This window comes from Balaenoptera acutorostrata, chromosome 6, assembly GCF_949987535.1.
Source record: "Balaenoptera acutorostrata chromosome 6, mBalAcu1.1, whole genome shotgun sequence".
Lineage (NCBI taxonomy): Eukaryota > Metazoa > Chordata > Mammalia > Artiodactyla > Balaenopteridae > Balaenoptera > Balaenoptera acutorostrata.
Genome location: NC_080069.1, coordinates 118,614,941 through 118,631,321, shown reverse-complemented (window position 1 = coordinate 118,631,321; position 16,381 = coordinate 118,614,941). Strand labels below are relative to the sequence as shown.

The 16,381-nt window shown below is 53.4% G+C and overlaps 1 protein-coding gene and 1 non-coding gene across 5 annotated transcripts in view; both read right to left on the bottom strand.

Moving 5' to 3' along the window:
* Nucleotides 1-1,691: 1,691 nt before the first annotated feature.
* The window catches only part of MIGA2 (mitoguardin 2), a 28,657-nt gene continuing 13,967 nt past the window's right edge, over nt 1,692-16,381 (bottom strand). For 2 of the 4 annotated variants that reach the window (XM_057549002.1, XM_057549004.1), the window contains 8 exons: nt 15,894-16,009; nt 14,870-14,969; nt 14,630-14,716; nt 6,102-6,200; nt 5,707-5,841; nt 4,882-4,935; nt 3,796-3,912; nt 1,692-3,575 (listed from right to left, as the gene is read on the bottom strand). In XM_057549002.1, the coding sequence (XP_057404985.1) occupies nt 3,369-3,575; nt 3,796-3,912; nt 4,882-4,935; nt 5,707-5,841; nt 6,102-6,200; nt 14,630-14,716; nt 14,870-14,969; nt 15,894-16,009 (915 nt within the window). In that variant the 3' untranslated portion in view covers nt 1,692-3,368. The remainder of the gene's footprint in view (nt 3,576-3,795; nt 3,913-4,881; nt 4,936-5,706; nt 5,842-6,101; nt 6,201-14,629; nt 14,717-14,869; nt 14,970-15,893; nt 16,010-16,381) is intronic. The other 2 variants (XM_007194527.3, XM_057549003.1) reach the window with 2 other exon arrangements.
* On the bottom strand, nt 4,101-4,172 carry TRNAE-UUC (transfer RNA glutamic acid (anticodon UUC)). Its single transcript has one exon. It is a non-coding gene; the product is annotated as a tRNA-Glu (tRNA).

Genomic DNA, 16,381 nt, shown 5'->3' with positions numbered 1-16,381 from the left:
AAATATTACATGGAAAATTCCAGAAATAAACAATTCATAAATTTTAAATTGCGCACCGTTCTGAGTAGCATGATGAAATCTCGAGCCATCTCGAGCCATCCTGCTCTGTCCCCTGGGATGCGAATCATCCCTCTGTCCGGCGTACCCATGCTGCATACACTACCTGCCCTTTGGTCACTTAATAGCCATCTGGGTTATCAGAATGACTACCACAGTATCACAGTGCTTGTGTGTGAGCAATCCTTATTTTACTAAATAATGGTCACCCAGCACAAGAGTAGCGATGCTGGCAGTCCAGATATGACAAAGAGAAGCTGTCAGGCGCTTCCTTTTTTTTTTTTTTAATTTTTATTTATTTATTTATTTATAATTTATGGCTATGTTGGGTCCTCGTTTCTGTGCGAGGGCCTTCTCTAGTTGTGGCAAGTGGGAGCCACTCTTCATCGCTGTGCGCGGGCCTCTCACCATCGCGGCCCCCCTTGCTGCGGAGCACAGGCCCCAGACACGCAGGCTCAGCAATTGTGGCTCACGGGCCCAGCTGCTCCGCGGCATGTGGGATCTTCCCAGACCAGGGCTCGAACTCGTGTCCCCTGCATTAGCAGGCAGATTCTCAAGCACTGCGCCACCAGGGAAGCCCCAGGCGCTTCCTTTAAGTGAAAGTTTTCAACTTGGTTAGGAGAGGAAAAAAATCATGTACTGAGGTTGCTGAGATCTACAGTAAGAACAAATCTTTTATCCATGAAATTATGAAGAAGGAAAAAGAAATTTGTGCTAGTTTTGCTGTTGCACCTCAAGCTGCAAAAGTTACAGCCAGTGTGTGATAAGTGATTAGTTGAGATGGAAAAGGCATTAAATTTGTACAATATTTTGAGACAGACCATATTCACATAACTTTTATTACAGTATATTGTTATAATTGTTCCATTGTTCTTGTCATTAATCTCTTACTGTGCCTGATTTATATAAATTAAACTTTAGGAATTCCCTGGCGGTCCAGTGGTTAGGACTCCGTGCTTTCACTGCCGAGGGTGTGGGTTCAGTCCCTCGTTGGGGGAACTAAGATCCCGCAAGCCACACAGTGGGGCCAAAAAATAAATAAATAAATAAATAAACTTTATCATAGGTATGTATATATAGGAAAAAACGTAGACTATATAGGGTTCAGTACTATCCGTGGTTTCAGGCCTCCACTGGGGGTTTTGGAATGTATCCCCCGCCCATAGAGGGGATTACTGCACCTTTCAAATAAACTTTGTGATGTCTGACTGCCCATGAAAGCTTCTGAACACCTGGTAAGCTCAGATGTGCTCCATTCCTGCTCCAGCCCTCCCCGCTGGCTCTAACCCACTCAGCCATTTACAGTGACTGAAAGGCTGAGTCTGCACCCCTGCCAGGTCCCCTGCCTGTATCTTAAGAGTTGTGGACAAGGAGGCCCCTGAGCTAAGCGACCTTACCTAGATGCTGCCCGAGCAGGATCCACTCCCAGGCTGCCCCGCCCACATCTATGCCCTTAAGCGCTGCAGTGGCACCCTCCCCACCTTCACCCGAGGGACACGTGGCCCTGCCAGGCTGGCGAGCGGCTCATAGCTCCCACCAGGCTGCCTTCCACCTTTGCCCTCCTGGAGCATCCCCCAAACTGCACCCCGAAGAGCAGGCCCCCAGGAAGCAACAGCCACACGTGCACGGCAGTGTGGAAGGAAATCATTAAATCATTTATTTGACTCGGAGTCGATGTGCACACGCCCTACCATACAAAAGTGGGAAGCTGCAACAAATCAAGTGCCAGAGGCAGTGCATGGACGTGTAAACAAAGACAAAATGAAAATGCCACTTCTCTGTGATTCGGGAGCAAATCAGAGCAGCCGGGGGGGCCCAGGCGCAAGATTACATTCACAGCGCGGGGAAGTGCAAATGAACGGAATGTCAGGATGGAGGGGCTGCCCAGGTCCTTCCCGCCCAGGTGGCTGCTCTGTCCAGGGCAGCGACTCCAGAGAAGTGGGTTTGGAGCCAGAAGCATGGTTAGTGCACAGCGGTCTTACAGTCTGGGGGGCAGGAGGGACCACGTTGGGGAGGGACTGGGCTCAGAGATAGTGGGCCCTCTCCCATCCCCCCTCCTTCCCGCCCCCAAGGGCCAGACCACCCCCCGCCCTGCCCCCCTTTGCCATTCAGGGGAGGGTGCCCCCCCACCGGCCCCGTCTGAGCCAGTCCCGACTCCAGAGTGTGGAGAACCAGGAGTCTGTTTGTCTTGTAGGCCTCTCCACCTGGAAAGGGGCAGACCTCAAAATAAAGTGTTAAGGCAATAAATAAAACAGCCCACCTCAGGTGAAAACACTGTAAGAGAAGTGCGTCTACAAATGCCGGCCGGCCTTCCTCTGCAGGACCAGCGGGGAGGCGGGCTGTGCACCGCTACATGGCTTGAGAGCGTTTGTCATCGAGTTGAAGGCAAAGTGCCGGGCAAGTTTCTTGTCCTGATGCTGGTCCAGCCGCCTACATCCTCTAACCTCCCCTGATGTGGCCCCTGGGCACCCCGGGTCAGAGCCTCCAGCTCAGTGCCTAGCACCAGCCAGGGAGTTCCGGGCTCACAGAGGGCGGGGCAGGGGCGAGGGGACCAGCCCCACCTCCTCCGTCTTTGGTGGTGGCAGAGGTAGGTGGGAGGAGAAATGACGGTCTTAGGCAGGGTATGCCTAAGGATGGTGTCCCGGTTCAGTGCTTGGGTTTGTCCAAGGGCCTGGTCCCCGCCCTGACGTGAGCGCAAGGAAAGCGGGCCCGCCTCTGGATGGCCCAGGCCCGCCGCCCACCAAGGTGCCCCCCGGCCACACTCTGTGGCTCCCACCCTCCATCTCTGGAGCAGCACATTCTCTCGGGTGGCAGCGGGCCGTCAGGACTGGCCGGGCAGATGCCTGGATCTGAGACCGTCCAGCCCAGGTTCCTTCGCCGCAGAGCCCGGCCACCCCCTCTTTCATCTCCACCCTCCCAGCCCCACTCAGCAGCCCCGGGGTGGCGGGAGGTTTTGGGCACCCACCCCCGGGGCATCCCATCTCTGCCTGTCCTGATTCTCCTCACAACGCCTCAGGCCCCACTGGCCACTGGTCCAGCCTCTGCTTTCCCATGAACAGCTGAGGCGGGCCCCTCGGGGCTCCACGCCGCTCCGAGAAAGTTTATCCCCTGGGCCTCGGGGATTCCCAGGTGATGGAGGTTGGGGTGGGGGCGAGGTCAGGGGCGAGCACCCTTGGCCACCATGGCCTGGGCTCTGCCACTGCTGACGGCTAGACACCCAGGCCTCCAATGCCACCCCCAAGGCCTTCTCTCTGCCATCACCCACGTGAATGAGGACCAGCCAGCCACCCCTCCCAGGTCCACACCCACCACTACTGCAGCTCCCCTGGGGGCCCGTTCTCTCGGGGCAGCACACCGTTCAGGCCAATGCTGCTGGCCACCGGCGCCCCCAGGTAGCCGAGCAGGATCTCGCTGCGGCGCCGGGACAGCTGGAGGATGTCGTCCGCCAGCGCCGGCACCGATGTGTAGCGCACGTTGTCCAGGTCGAACATGTCCCTCAGGTACTGCACGATCTGGTGCTGGGGGAGAGGGAGGGCGTTAGGCCTGGGCCAGGGCCCCTGCTCCCCCGCGCTGAGGTCCTCCGGGCCACCCAAAGCCGCCTCCTTCACCACTGGAGCCCTGACCCAGCCCCTTCTGTCCTCGGCTCCTGCCCTCCCGGGGCTTCCTCTGGACCCACCCAGGTCAGGCTCCCAGTGGAAGGAGAAGCACGAGCTCTCAGACAGCGAGCTCCCTGTTTACCTTAAAGAAAGCACAGACTTCAGAGAGCTGAGGCTTGGGTCCGAGGAAGCCGAAGGCTAGGACGGGGCTAACGTGCTCCGATACGGAGTAGAAATGGGAGATGAAGCCATCAGGCACCTGTGGAGGGTGGCAAGGCTGAGGGCCGGGACCCAGGCAGGGTGAGGCAGCCAGGCCCTGGGGTCGTACTAAGAGCCGGGGCTTCAGAGGGAGGCCCGGCTCGTTACTGTCCTTGCTAGGTGATGCCGGGCAAGCGACTGGGGCTTTTTGTTTTTTTTGGCCACGCCACGCGGCTTGCAGGATCTTAGTTCCCCGACTAGGGATTGAACCCAGGCCCCGGCAGTGAAAGTGCCGAGTCCTAACCACTGGACCACCAGGGAATTCCCATGACTGGGGCTTTCGAAGCCCTGGTTTTCACCTCTGCAGAATAGGGGCAACCTCGGGGCTGTGGTGAGGGCTGCACGAGGGGCCCGGGGTGCGCTCAGCACAGGAAGTGCCCAGAGCATGTGGCAGTGGCAGCTGGTATCAGCTGGGCAGCAGAGCCGGGCTGGCAGAGGGGAACAATGGATCGCAGCAGCCCAGATAGTGCAGCCAGTCGCCGCCTGGGAGAGCAGATAATGCAGCCCGATGGGCGATGGGCGGGAGGGAGGCTCTGTCTGCCCCCGGCAGCATCCTGCCCCGCCCGGGTGCCTCCACCAAGCCAACCACCACTGCTCTACACGTGCCCTTCCTCCCTCTGAAGACACCCTTTCCCCGCTTTTGATTCCTTTGACATTTCACAGTGGCCTGCTCTGTGCTGGGCCCTGGGTGGGAAGATGAAACAGATCTACGTGTGCCTTTGAGGCCCTCCTGGTCAAGGGAACGGTAAGGGCAGGACAGGTGGCCGGTGCTGTGACCAAGGCCAAAAGGTGCGGCAGGGCCTGGGGGCTCAGTAAGACCTCCCTGCACGAGCCCCATTCCTCTGCCCACCCCGCACGTCCTGCCCCTAGACCAGGGTCCAGCACACGCCAAATGGAGGGTCAGCTGAGCCGGGCACCACACCCAAGGCCCCCGCGTGGCACTCCCCAGGGGCCCTGTCAGCTCACTCACCATCAGCAGCCTCCTCTTGGCTTTCAGGACAGACCAGCAAGCAGTGGCCAGGGCCTAAATCAAAGATGGGAACCCCCGGGGGGTCAGACTAACAGGCCGGGCCGGCAGCCGCTAGCCACCCCCAGTCCGGGACCAGGCCCTTACCCACAGCTCATCCCACCCCAAGCAGGGAGGTGGGGACGGCTGTCTGAGCTCTGTCGTCTCCCTGCCCTCAATTAGGAGTCAGGCGCACCTAAATCTGAATCCTGACTCTCACCCTTTCTGGGCGGCTCCCTGGACTGGCCAGCAGTCTTCTCTGGGCCTCAGGTTCCTCCCCTGTAAAATGGCCATGACTCAGCAGCCCCACCTCACTCAGTGATTGTGGAGATCCATGGTTACCGCCTATAAAAAACCAGCCCCACCCCTCTCCAGACCACCCCCACGGCACACAGCACGGCTGCCCTTGCAGGGGCCCTGTGCTCAATGCTCTCCTGCTGTACCTCTTTTTTCTTTCCCGTATTTTAACTTATTTAATGCATTCAAATGGAACAGAATGAATGGCAGCCCAGAAATGAGTAGACTGCCTAAGTGAAACCACAGTGCAGGAGGGAAGTGCACGTCCCTCCGCGCTACACTGGCCAGAGGAGAGCAAGGGGGTCTGGGGGAAGTTCTCCAGGGCAGGAGACTGGCGTGCCCAGCAGCCCTGGGTCACAGCGGCGGGCAGCATCCCAGGGGCGTGACCGCCCCCTGATGGGTGCGGAGCCAGCCTTGGTGCCCAAAGCCAGGGACGGAGGGATGTGGGGTCCAGGTGCACGCGTGGGGTCTGGGAGTGGGGCGGCCACCCACCGTCTCCTTGAAGCTGTCCGACAGCCAGCGGTTCCTCAGGACGGCGAGCACCGAGGACGGGGGGTTTTCCAGGTCCTCGAAGGCGTCCATGAGGATGAAGTCCAGCACGATGTCGAAGAAGCTCATGCACACCACCTGCGGGGGGCAGCAGTGCTCTGAGGGCAGAGCGGGGAAGGGTGTGTAGGGGCTGGGTGGGAACACCGGCCGAGCAGGCACACCAGGCGGTGTGAGGAGGGGCCTGGGGCAGGCAGGGCAGGAATGGGGGCTTCTAGCAGCCATGGGGCCATCTCAGAGCCTCGGAATCAAGGCAGAGCTCCTACAGGCACCTCCACCCGGCTCAAGGATCTCAGGTGCGGGGGACCCCAGGACACCGAGGCTCAGTGCAAACAACTCACCCCTCGGCCCTCCAGCTCCAGCCGTGTGGTGGCCCAGGTCTCCGGCCGCAGGGCGTAGCTCAGCATCTCCTCGTAGCTCTCCAGGAAGCCTTTGGGGCTCTGGGGGGGACAAGGAGAGCCTGTTTTGGCTGTGGGAGAGGCCCCAAGACGCAGCTGGACTAGACCCACAGGGGCAAGCTGGCCTGTGCATGAGGGACACACCAAGGCTGGGCCAAGGCCAATCCCTGAGTAGCAGTCATGGAGGGAATGGGGCAGGAAGTGTCCTGTGCCCGCCTCCACACACCTCTGCAGCGCCCAGGGCAGGTCCCGGAGGGATGCAACACCAGGGGCGCCCAGCAATGTCTCACACCAGCTCGTTACTGAGCGCCGACCGCCTTCCAGAAGATGTGCACATGCCACAGAAGGAGCTCACTTTGGAAGGATGCGCTAGGGTGTGAGGTCGAGCCAGCCGCCAAAGATTCAGATCTCCGCAATCATCGGCCTCACTGGTGAAACGGGAGAAGCTACAGCCCCACACTTGGGGCTACTCTGGAGGAGTCAATGAGCTCGTTCATGTAACACAATCAGGCAATAAATAGTGTATAGCACTAATGCTGCCAGGAACGGAGATGGTCAGCACACAGGAGGAATTCTTCACTCTCTGGGACTGCGAGGCTTAGCTGGGGCTTACGACACAGTTTGCAGACACACATGTAATTCACGGACGTGGAAAGCTAGTACGTGCCAGGGCTGATCTAACGTGGATCAACTCTTTTATTCATACAGTCCTATGAGGGATGGTCCAGTATTGTGCCCACTTTACAGATATGAATCCTGAGGCTCAGATCAGTGATGTGCCCAAGAGCCTGGCAGAGTGGAACGGACACAGAGCAGCAGGGGCAGGTTGATGCCATTTATGAGAACCACAGGCAGAGGGGGCATTGGATGGATGTTCACCAAAATGTGAACAGGGTGGCGTTGGGGACAATTTTTCTTTCTTTTTGCATCATCTTAGTTTTTTCTACAATTAGCATGAGTCATTTTTATAGTCTTTTCTTTCTTTTTGCATCATCTTAGTTTTTTCTACAACTAGCATGAGTCATTTTTATAGTCTTTTCTTTCTTTTTTTTTTTTTTTTTTTTGCCATGCCACACGGCTTGCAGGATCTTAGTTCCCCGACCGGGCATTGAACCCGGGCCATGGCACTGAAAGGCTGGAATCCTAACCACTAGGCCGCCAGGGAACTCCCATTTTTATAATCTTTTTTTAAACTATTTTCATTAAGTCTTAAAGAGAATTTGCTAGGATGACCCTTGGCTGTGCCTTAACCTCCCCGAGCTTCAGTTTCCTCATATGTAAAAGTTGACAACGAAGCTGAAGATGAGGGCTGGCCCTTGCTGACACTTTTGATGGCCGCTGGCATCAGCTCGTGATGTCCCCAGGACACGCCCATTGACACAGTAGGGGACTGAGGCTTGGAGAGGCTTCACGTCTGGCCCCAGGCATAGCAAGGAGGCGGCCTGATTCCACAATTCCAGAGCCTGGGTGTGTGCAGGGGCTGGCGTCTTCCCAGACAGAGGCCACCCCAGCTCTGCTGCCTGGAAAAACCTGACAGGGCTGTCAGTTACCGCTCAGTCCAGGGCTGGGAGTGGGGTCTGGCGCTCAAGCCGAGCCTCTTCTTGATTTCTTAATCAAAATCAAGCCAAGGACTTCCCTGGTGGTGCAGCGGTCAAGAATCCGCCTGCCAATGCAGGGGACAGGGGTTCAACCCCTGGTCCGGGAAGATCCCACATGACATGCCACAGAGCAACTATGCCTGTGCGCCACAACTACTGAGCCTGCGCTCTAGAGCCCCTGAGCCACAACTACTGAGGCTTCGAGCCACAATGACTGAGCCCACACGCCACAGCTACTGAAGCCTGCACACCTAAAGCCCATGCTGTAGCCTCACTTGCCCTTCTTCACTTGTTCGTCCTTTCACCCTCCTGGGGAGGCCACAAAGAACAGGCTACGGGCATGGCTGGGCTCAGGCTGACTGGGGTTCAAATCCCGGCTCCACCCTAACCTTGCTTAGTGACCGGGGCAAGCCCCTCTACCTCCCCAGGCTCAGTTTCCTTTTCGGCCGAGCAGATGGAGACATCAGGATCAAATGAGCTACCAGAGGTGAAGAAATGTGAGTGAAGCACCAGGCTCGCTGTGCTGCTCGGTAAATGGCAGCTGCTGGGAGGATAATGAGTTGTCCCTCAGAATCTGCAAAAGATTAGGTCCAGGACCTATGCAGATACCAAAATCTAGACACTCAAGTCCCTTATATAAAAGGGCACAGTATTTGCATATAACCTAAGCACATCCTCCCCTGCACCTTAAATCATCTCTAGATTACTTATAACACCTAGTACAATGTAAATGCTAAATAAATAATTTGCTGGTGCATGGCAAATCCAAGTTTTGCTTTTTGGAATTTTCTGGATTTTTTTCTTTTTTTTTTAGTATTTTCAATCTGAGGTTGGTTGCACCCACAGATGCAGAACCTGTGGCTGTGGAACCCATGGGTACGGAGAGCCAACAGTAGTCACGTTTATGGAGCAGCTGCCCTGTGCCAGGCCCTGGGCTGGGCACACACCTGTGCCAGGAGAGCGGGGCTTCTGGCCCTCGTAGCAATGAGGAGGATGCAGGGTGATGGGGCCATACCGGGCAGGATGAGCCCAAGGGCTCTTGGGACCCAGGGGACAAGTCAGGTGAAGTTCTCCTGGGGAAAGAGCTGGGACTCAGAAGGCAGGTGACCAAGGAAGAGAAGGAGGGGGTGGGACAGGGACTTCAGGATACTGGTATGTGTTCCACCTTCTACCCTGGGGGCTGGTACACAGGGTTCATCTTTCCATTCATTAAATCCTACTTTTTAAAAAAAATTTATTTATTTTTGGCTGCGTTGGGTCCTCGTTGCTGCGCACGGGCTTTCTCTAGTTGCAGCAAGCGGGGGCTGCTCTTCGTTGCGGTGTGCAGGCTTCTCATAGAGGTGGCTTCTCTTGTCGCAGAGCACGGGCTCTAGGCACACAGGCTTCAGTAGTTGTGGAGCACAGGCTTAGTTGCTCTGCAGCATGTGGGATCTTCTCAGACCAGGGCTCAAACCCATGTCCCCTGCATTGGCAGGCAGATTCTTAACCACTGCGCCACCAGGGAAGTCCAAATCCTATGTTTTGATACTCTTATGTGTTTATTTTACAACAAAGTAACTAACGACAACAAAAAGAGTTGAGGAGCAGTGTTCCAGGTGCCGAGCAACCAGCATCTGCAGAGGCCAGATCAGGGAGGAAGTCTGTGAGCACCAGAAGCCCTGAGGCCACAAAGCAGAGCTTGGTCTTTACATCAAGGGCAGTGGGAGCGAGGGAGGGTTTTAAACAGTTGGGTGACGTGTCAGAGGTGACACTTCAGAACCATTACCTCACATTACCCCCAGCCCATGAGGAGGAAGGACTCAGAGGAGAGAGGCGGGTTCAAGAGCTTTGCTCAAACCCATCAAAAAAAACCAAAGAGGGCTTCCCTGGTGGCGCGGTGGTTGAGAGTCTGCCTGCCAATGCAGGGGACACGGGTTCGAGCCCTGGTCTGGGAGGATCCCACATGCCGCGGAGCGACTGGGCCCGTGAGCCACAATTGCTGAGCCTGCGCGTCTGGAGCCTGTGCTCCGCGGCGGGAGAGGCTGCGATGGTGAGAGGCCCGCGCACGATGATGAAGAGTGGCCCCCACTTGCCGCAACTGGAGAAAGCCCTCGCACAGAAACGAAGACCCAACACAGCCATAAATAAATAAATTAATTAAAAAAAAAAAAGGAACAAAAGTATTTAAAAAAAAAAAAAAAACCAAAGAAACATAAGCGGCCAAATAAACATGAGAATGTATGCAACCTTGTTAATAATCCAAGAAACATAATGCAATGGATGAAACAAAGATTAAAAAGATTACAGGGACTTCCCTGGTGGTGCAGTGGTTAAGACTCCACGCTCCCAATGCAAGGGGTCCAGGTTCAATCCCCGATCAGGGAACTAGATCCCACGTGCATGCCGCAACTAAGAATTCGCATGCCGCAACTAAGAATTCGCATGCCACAACTAAGGAGCCCTGGAGCCGCAACTAAGGAGCCCTGGAGCCGCAACTAAGGAGCTCGCCTGCCACAACTAAGACCCGGCGCAACCAAATAAATAAATAAATACATAAATAAATATAAAAAAAAAAATTACAAGCAGACCTCGTTGATACTGCAGGTCTGGTTCCAGACCGCCCCAACACAGTGAATATCTCAATAAAGCGAGCTACATGAATTTTTTTGGTTTCCCAGTGTGTATAAACGTTATGTTTATACTATACTGTAGTGTATTAAGTGTGCAATAGCATTATGTCTAATAAGACAATGTACACACCTTAATTCCAAAATGCTTCATTGCCAAAAAAAACTAACCATCATCTGAGGCATTGGTGAGTCATAACCTTTGTGTTGGTGAAACATCCTGCCTCAATGTTGATGGCTGCTGACTGATCAGGGTGGTAGTTGCTGAAGGCTAGGATGGCTGCGGCAATTTCTTAAAATGAGACAACAGTGGGGCTTCCCTGGTGGCGCAGTGGTTAAGAATCCGCCTGCCGGGGCTTCCCTGGTGGCGCAGTGGTTGAGAGTCTGCCTGCCAATGCAGGGGACACGGGTTCGAGCCCCGGTCTGGGAAGATCCCACATGCCACGGAGCAACTGGGCCCGTGAGCCACAATTACTGAGCCTGCGCGTCTGGAGCCTGTGCTCCACAACAAGAGAGGCCGCGACAGTGAGAGGCCCACGCACCGCGATGAAGAGTGGTCCCCACTCCCCACAACTGGAGATAAGCCCTCGCACAGAAACGAAGACTCAACACAATCATAAATAAATAAATTAAAAAAAAGAACGTGAATTTCTTTAAAAAAAAAAAAAAAAAAAAAAAGAATCCGCCTGCCAAGGCAGGGGACACGGGTTCGAGCCCTGGTCTGGGAGGATCCCACATGCCGCGGAGCAACTAAGCCTGTGCGCCACAACTACTGAGCCTCCGATCTAGAGCCCGCAAGCCACAACTACTGAGCCCGTGTGCTACAACTACTGAAGCCCGTGCACCTAGAACCCGTGCTCCGCAACAAGAGAAGCCACCGCAATGAGAAGCCAGCACACCGCCATGAAGAGTAGCCCCCGCTCACAACTAGAGAAAAGCCCGCGCACAGCAATGAACACCCAACGCAAACCAAAAAATTAATTAATTAATTAATTTTAAAAAAAGAAAAAGACAACAATGAAGTTTGCCGCATCTACTGACTCTTCCTTTCACAAACGATTTCTCTGTAGCGTGCAATGCTGTTTGATAGCATTTTACCCACAGAACTTCTTTCAAAATTGGAGTCAATCCTCTCAAACCCTGTTGCTGCTTCATCAACTATGTGTACGTAATATTCCAAATCCTTTGTTGTCATTTCAACAATCTTCACAGCATCTTCACCAGGAGTAGATTCCATCTTGAGAAACCACTTTCTTTGCTCATCCATAAGAAGCAACTCCTCATCCATTCAAGTTTTATCATGAGGTTGCAGCAATTCAGTCACATCTTCAGGCTCCACTTCTCATTCTAGTTCTCCTGCTATTTCCACCACACATGCAGTTACTTCCTCCACTGAAGTCCTGAACCCCTCAAAGTCATCCAGGAGGGCTGAAATCAACTTCTTCCAAACTCTCGTTAATGTCGATATTTTGACTTCTTCCCACTAGTCACTAGTGTTCTTAATGGCATCTGAAATGGTGAATCCTTTCCAGAAAGTTTTCAATTTACTCTGCCCAGATCCACCACAAGAATCACTATCTATGGCAGCTATAACCTTACAAAAGGTATTTCTTAAATAATAAGACTTGAAAGTCGAAAATGATTCTTTGATCCATGGGCTGCAGAACGGATGTTGTATTAGCAGGCATGAAAGCATGAATCTCGTTGTACATCTCCATCCACCTTGGGTGACCAGGTGCATTGTCAATGAGCAGTAATATTTTAAAAGGAATCTTTTTTTCTGAGCAGTAGGTCTCAACAGTGAACCATGCTGTAAACAGATGTGCTGTCATCCAGGTTTTGCTGTTCCATTTATAAAGCACAGTCAGGGTTGATTTAGCATAATTCTTAATGGCCCTAGGATTTTGGGAATGGCCAATGAGCACTGGCTTCAATTTCAAGTCGCTATCTGCATTAGCCCCTAACAAGAGAGTCAGCCTGTCTTTTGAAGCCAGGCATTGACTTCTCCACTCGAGCAATGAAAGTCCTAGATGACATCTTCTTCCAATAGAAGGCTATTTCGTCTACATTGAAGATGTGTTGTTTAGTGTAGTACCTTCATTAATTCATCCACACTTAACTGTTTCACCTTGTACTTTTATGTTATGAGACGGCTTCTTTCCTTAAACCTCATGAGCCAACCTCTGTCAGCTTCAAACTTTCCTTCTGCAGTTTCCTCGTCTCTCTCAGCCTTCCCAGAATTGAAGAGAGTTAGGGCCTTGCTCTGGATTAGGCTTTGTTTTAAGGGAATGTTGTGGCTGGTTTGATCTTCTATCCAGACCACTCGAACTTTCTCTGTATCAGCAATAAGGCTGTTTTGCCTTCTTATCATTCATGTTCACTGTCATGTGTTCACTTAATCCCCTTCAAAACTTTTCCTCTGCGTTCACAGCTTGGCTAACTGTTTGGCACAAGAGGCCTAGCTTTTGGCCTGTCTCAGCTTTCAACATGCCCTCCTCACTAAGCTTAACCATTTCTAGCTTTTGATTTAAAGTGAGAGACATGCGACTCTTCCTTTTATTTGAAAACTTAGAGGTCATTGTAGGGTTATGAATTGGCCTAATTTCAATACTGTGGTGTCTCAGGGAATAGGAGGCCAAGGAGAGGGAGAGAGACAGGGGAAAGCCAGTCGGTGGAGCAGTCAGAACACACCCAACATTTATTGATTAAGTTCGCTGTCTTATATGGGTGCGGTTTGTGGCACCCCAAAACAATTACAATGGACGTGGATGGACCTAGAGAGTGTCATACAGAGTGAAGTAAGTCAGAAAGAGAAAAGCAAATATCGTACAATAATGCAAATATGTGGAATCTAGAAAAATGGTATAGATGATCTTATTTGCAAAGCAGAAATAGAGACACAGGTGTAGAGAACAAATGTACAGATACCAGGGGGAAAGGGGTGGGGTGGGAGGAATTGGGAGACTGGGATTGACACATATATATGATTGATACTATGTATGAAATAGACAACTGATGGGAACATACTGTATAGCACAGGGAACTCTACCTAAGGCACGGTGGTGACCTAAATGGGAGGGAAGTCCAAAAGGGAGGGGATATCTGTATGTGTATGGCTGATTCATTTTGTTGTGCAGTGGAGGCTAACACAACACTGTAAAGCAACCATACTCCAATAAAAATAAATTAAAAAAAAATTACAACGGTAACATCAAAGATCACTGATCACCGTAACAAATACAATAATGATAAAAAAGTCTGAAAAATGGCGAGAATTACCCGAATGTGACAGAGACACGAAGTGAGCCAACGCTGTTGGAAAAATGGCACCGATAGACCTACTCGACACAGGGTTGCCACAAACCTTCAATTTGTAAAAAACTGCAAAGCACAATAAAGCCAAAACACACACAACGAAACGAGGCATGCCTGTACTGATATCCAGTATCAGCCAAGACGTAAGGAGACACAGCCTTATCCTGCTGGCAGGGGCTCAAGCTGTTAAGGCATTTCGGAGGGTAAACTGGCAAGATCTGCCAGCCTTCGAAACGTCTGTGCCCAAGACGCGGCCTTGCCACAGCTGGGCTTTGCCCCACAGAAAATCCCACAGGTTCCTAAAGAGATCTGATTATAAACAGACGGAGTATAATAGCGGTGTCTGTGATACTGGAAAAGTCAGACACTACCCAAATGTCCGTCCCTGGGAGCACCAGATTCACCAGAGCCGACCCGCCCGACAGAATACGACACAACTGGTCCATCTACTGACAGGGAAAGATGGACGAGATGGACTCTTACGGAACAAAATAAAGCTGCAGAACAGCCCGTAGAACACAAACCAAGCTTTGGAAGTTAAATTACAACAGTCAAAGATTAGAGTCTATGGAACCAAGTAGGAGGAACATATATCAGATTGTGCGCAGTGGTCCCCCTGGCAAGTGGGGTTCCCGGAGACCTTGTATGGTTTGCATCTCATAATCGGTGAACTTTGTAAAACTGTGTCATGTAATCAGAAATAAGAGGCAAGACAGATCCATATTTTTCAGAATTAGCACAGGGAGCAAAAAAAACCCAACTCTTTCCCTGCTCTCCTATGGCCTGCAGGATGAAGTCAGAGCTCGTGAGCTCGATTTTAGATTGGGTTTTTTCTTTTTTTTTTTCTTTTTTTTTAACAGAACTAAATAAAAGTTAGAAAGATTAAAAAAACAGAAAAACAAACAACGCAGGGGGAAGAAGAGCCGAAAAGAGAGCCCCCACACCCTGCTACCTTCTCAGCCTTGGTCATCAGGCCCGTCACCATCTGCCGGCCAACCTGCCCGAAGAAAAACTGGTGACTCTTGTCCTCCAGGAGGCCCTAGGGAGTGAGGAGGGAGGGGGTGAGCTGACAGGCTGGCGGCCCCCCAAAGCCGTGGACAGGGCAGCACCGTGGGCTGGGCGGGTGGCCATCCGCGCAGAGGAGCCCGCTTGACTGCCCCCATCCCCCCAACGCGCCCCGGACCGCACCCACCTCGAAGGCTTGCCGCACACAATGCAGCTTGGCCAGAAAGTCCTGGTCACTGTAGCAGCCCAGCAGTTCTGTCCTGAGGGGAAGCGCAGAGTCACAGCACCTGGGTCCCAGCCAGCGACACCCCCGTGGGGTCAGGGTGGAGCCATGGGTGGCCCTGCCTCCACCTGGTAGTGTGACCTCGGGCAGGTGGCTGCCCCCTTCTAGGCCTCTGTTTCCCCCAAACCCAAGGAAGGGGCTGACAGGATGCTCCCTGAGGACAGGCTGCCTTGATGGCACTGGGCGCCCCTGGCAGCTGTGGTCACTGGGGGTCGGGCTGACCTCGGCCTCCTTTAGGCCCCAACCAGCAAAGGACCCTCTCTAGCACAGGACCAAAATGGCCAAATTGCTCCCAAGGCCAGGGCAGGGCTTTCTGGGGCAGCTAGGGGTGCCCTGATCTGGGCACTTTATCCAAATCTCCAAGGCTTCAGCTGGGGCTTTTGACCATTTTCAGTCAGTGAACTTTAAACACACATACTTAAATCTGGGAATCATGACCATCATACAGAACAATTAATTTAAGGTGGATAAGAGCCCTAAATATACCACACAGGAGAAGACTGAGGCTAAGAGAAGTCAGGAGACTTGTCCAGGGCCACACGCTACAAAGTAGCAAGACCTGGAGAGAACCCGGGTCTGTCTGTCTCCAAAGCCTGGCTTCTGGACGGCTCCTTAAAGGCGTGTGTGAGAACACAGGGCTTAGGGACGGCGCCCACCGTGCTTCCGTGAGTGGACCCCTCTGAGAACTTAGAACAGGTATGAATGATTGTTATTTTAATTACTTATATTAATTAGTTACTGTGATCGTCAACCCTAGACCTGCCTGTCTTGTACCGGGGCCATCCTAGGGTCTCCGAAGCTGGGGCCACGGCCAGACCACCCCACCCTCAGCCTGGCTCAGCTGGGTCCCCACCAAGCCCTGCTGGCTGCCCCAGCTTCCTCCAAGGGGGCAGCCCCCCCACACCTGCCTCCTTCCCCCTACGCTCACCTGAGGGTCCGGCAGGGCACTCTGCCCTCCTTCACCAGCTGCAGGGCCTCCTCGTAGGCGGCGGCAGGCCTGGAGAGTGGGCTCGGGTAATCTCCGACCTGCAGGGGCTCAAAGAGCTGGGGGGAGGGTGGAAGCCCGTGTCAGCAGCATTGGTGGGCAGGGGCGGAGCCTTGGGGTGGGTCAAGGGCACCTGCCCAGGGGACTTCCGGCAGAGTACGCCCTAGGGGCCAACGCTTCAGAGGGAACGTCAGTGGGAATGCTGGCCAAGGGCAGAGGCCCGGGTTTGACTCCTACTCCGGCTCTCAGCATCCCCATCACCGGGTGCCCTTCCCAAAGGGACCATCTACTGGACACACACCCGTGTCCTCCCATCCCAGGAAAGGAGAGCCGCCTGGCACACGTGGCCATGGCAGGAAACTAACGAAGCAATGAGCACTTGGGTCTAGAGAAGGGAGAGGACGGCGTGGGCTGAAGCCGCTGGGGATGGG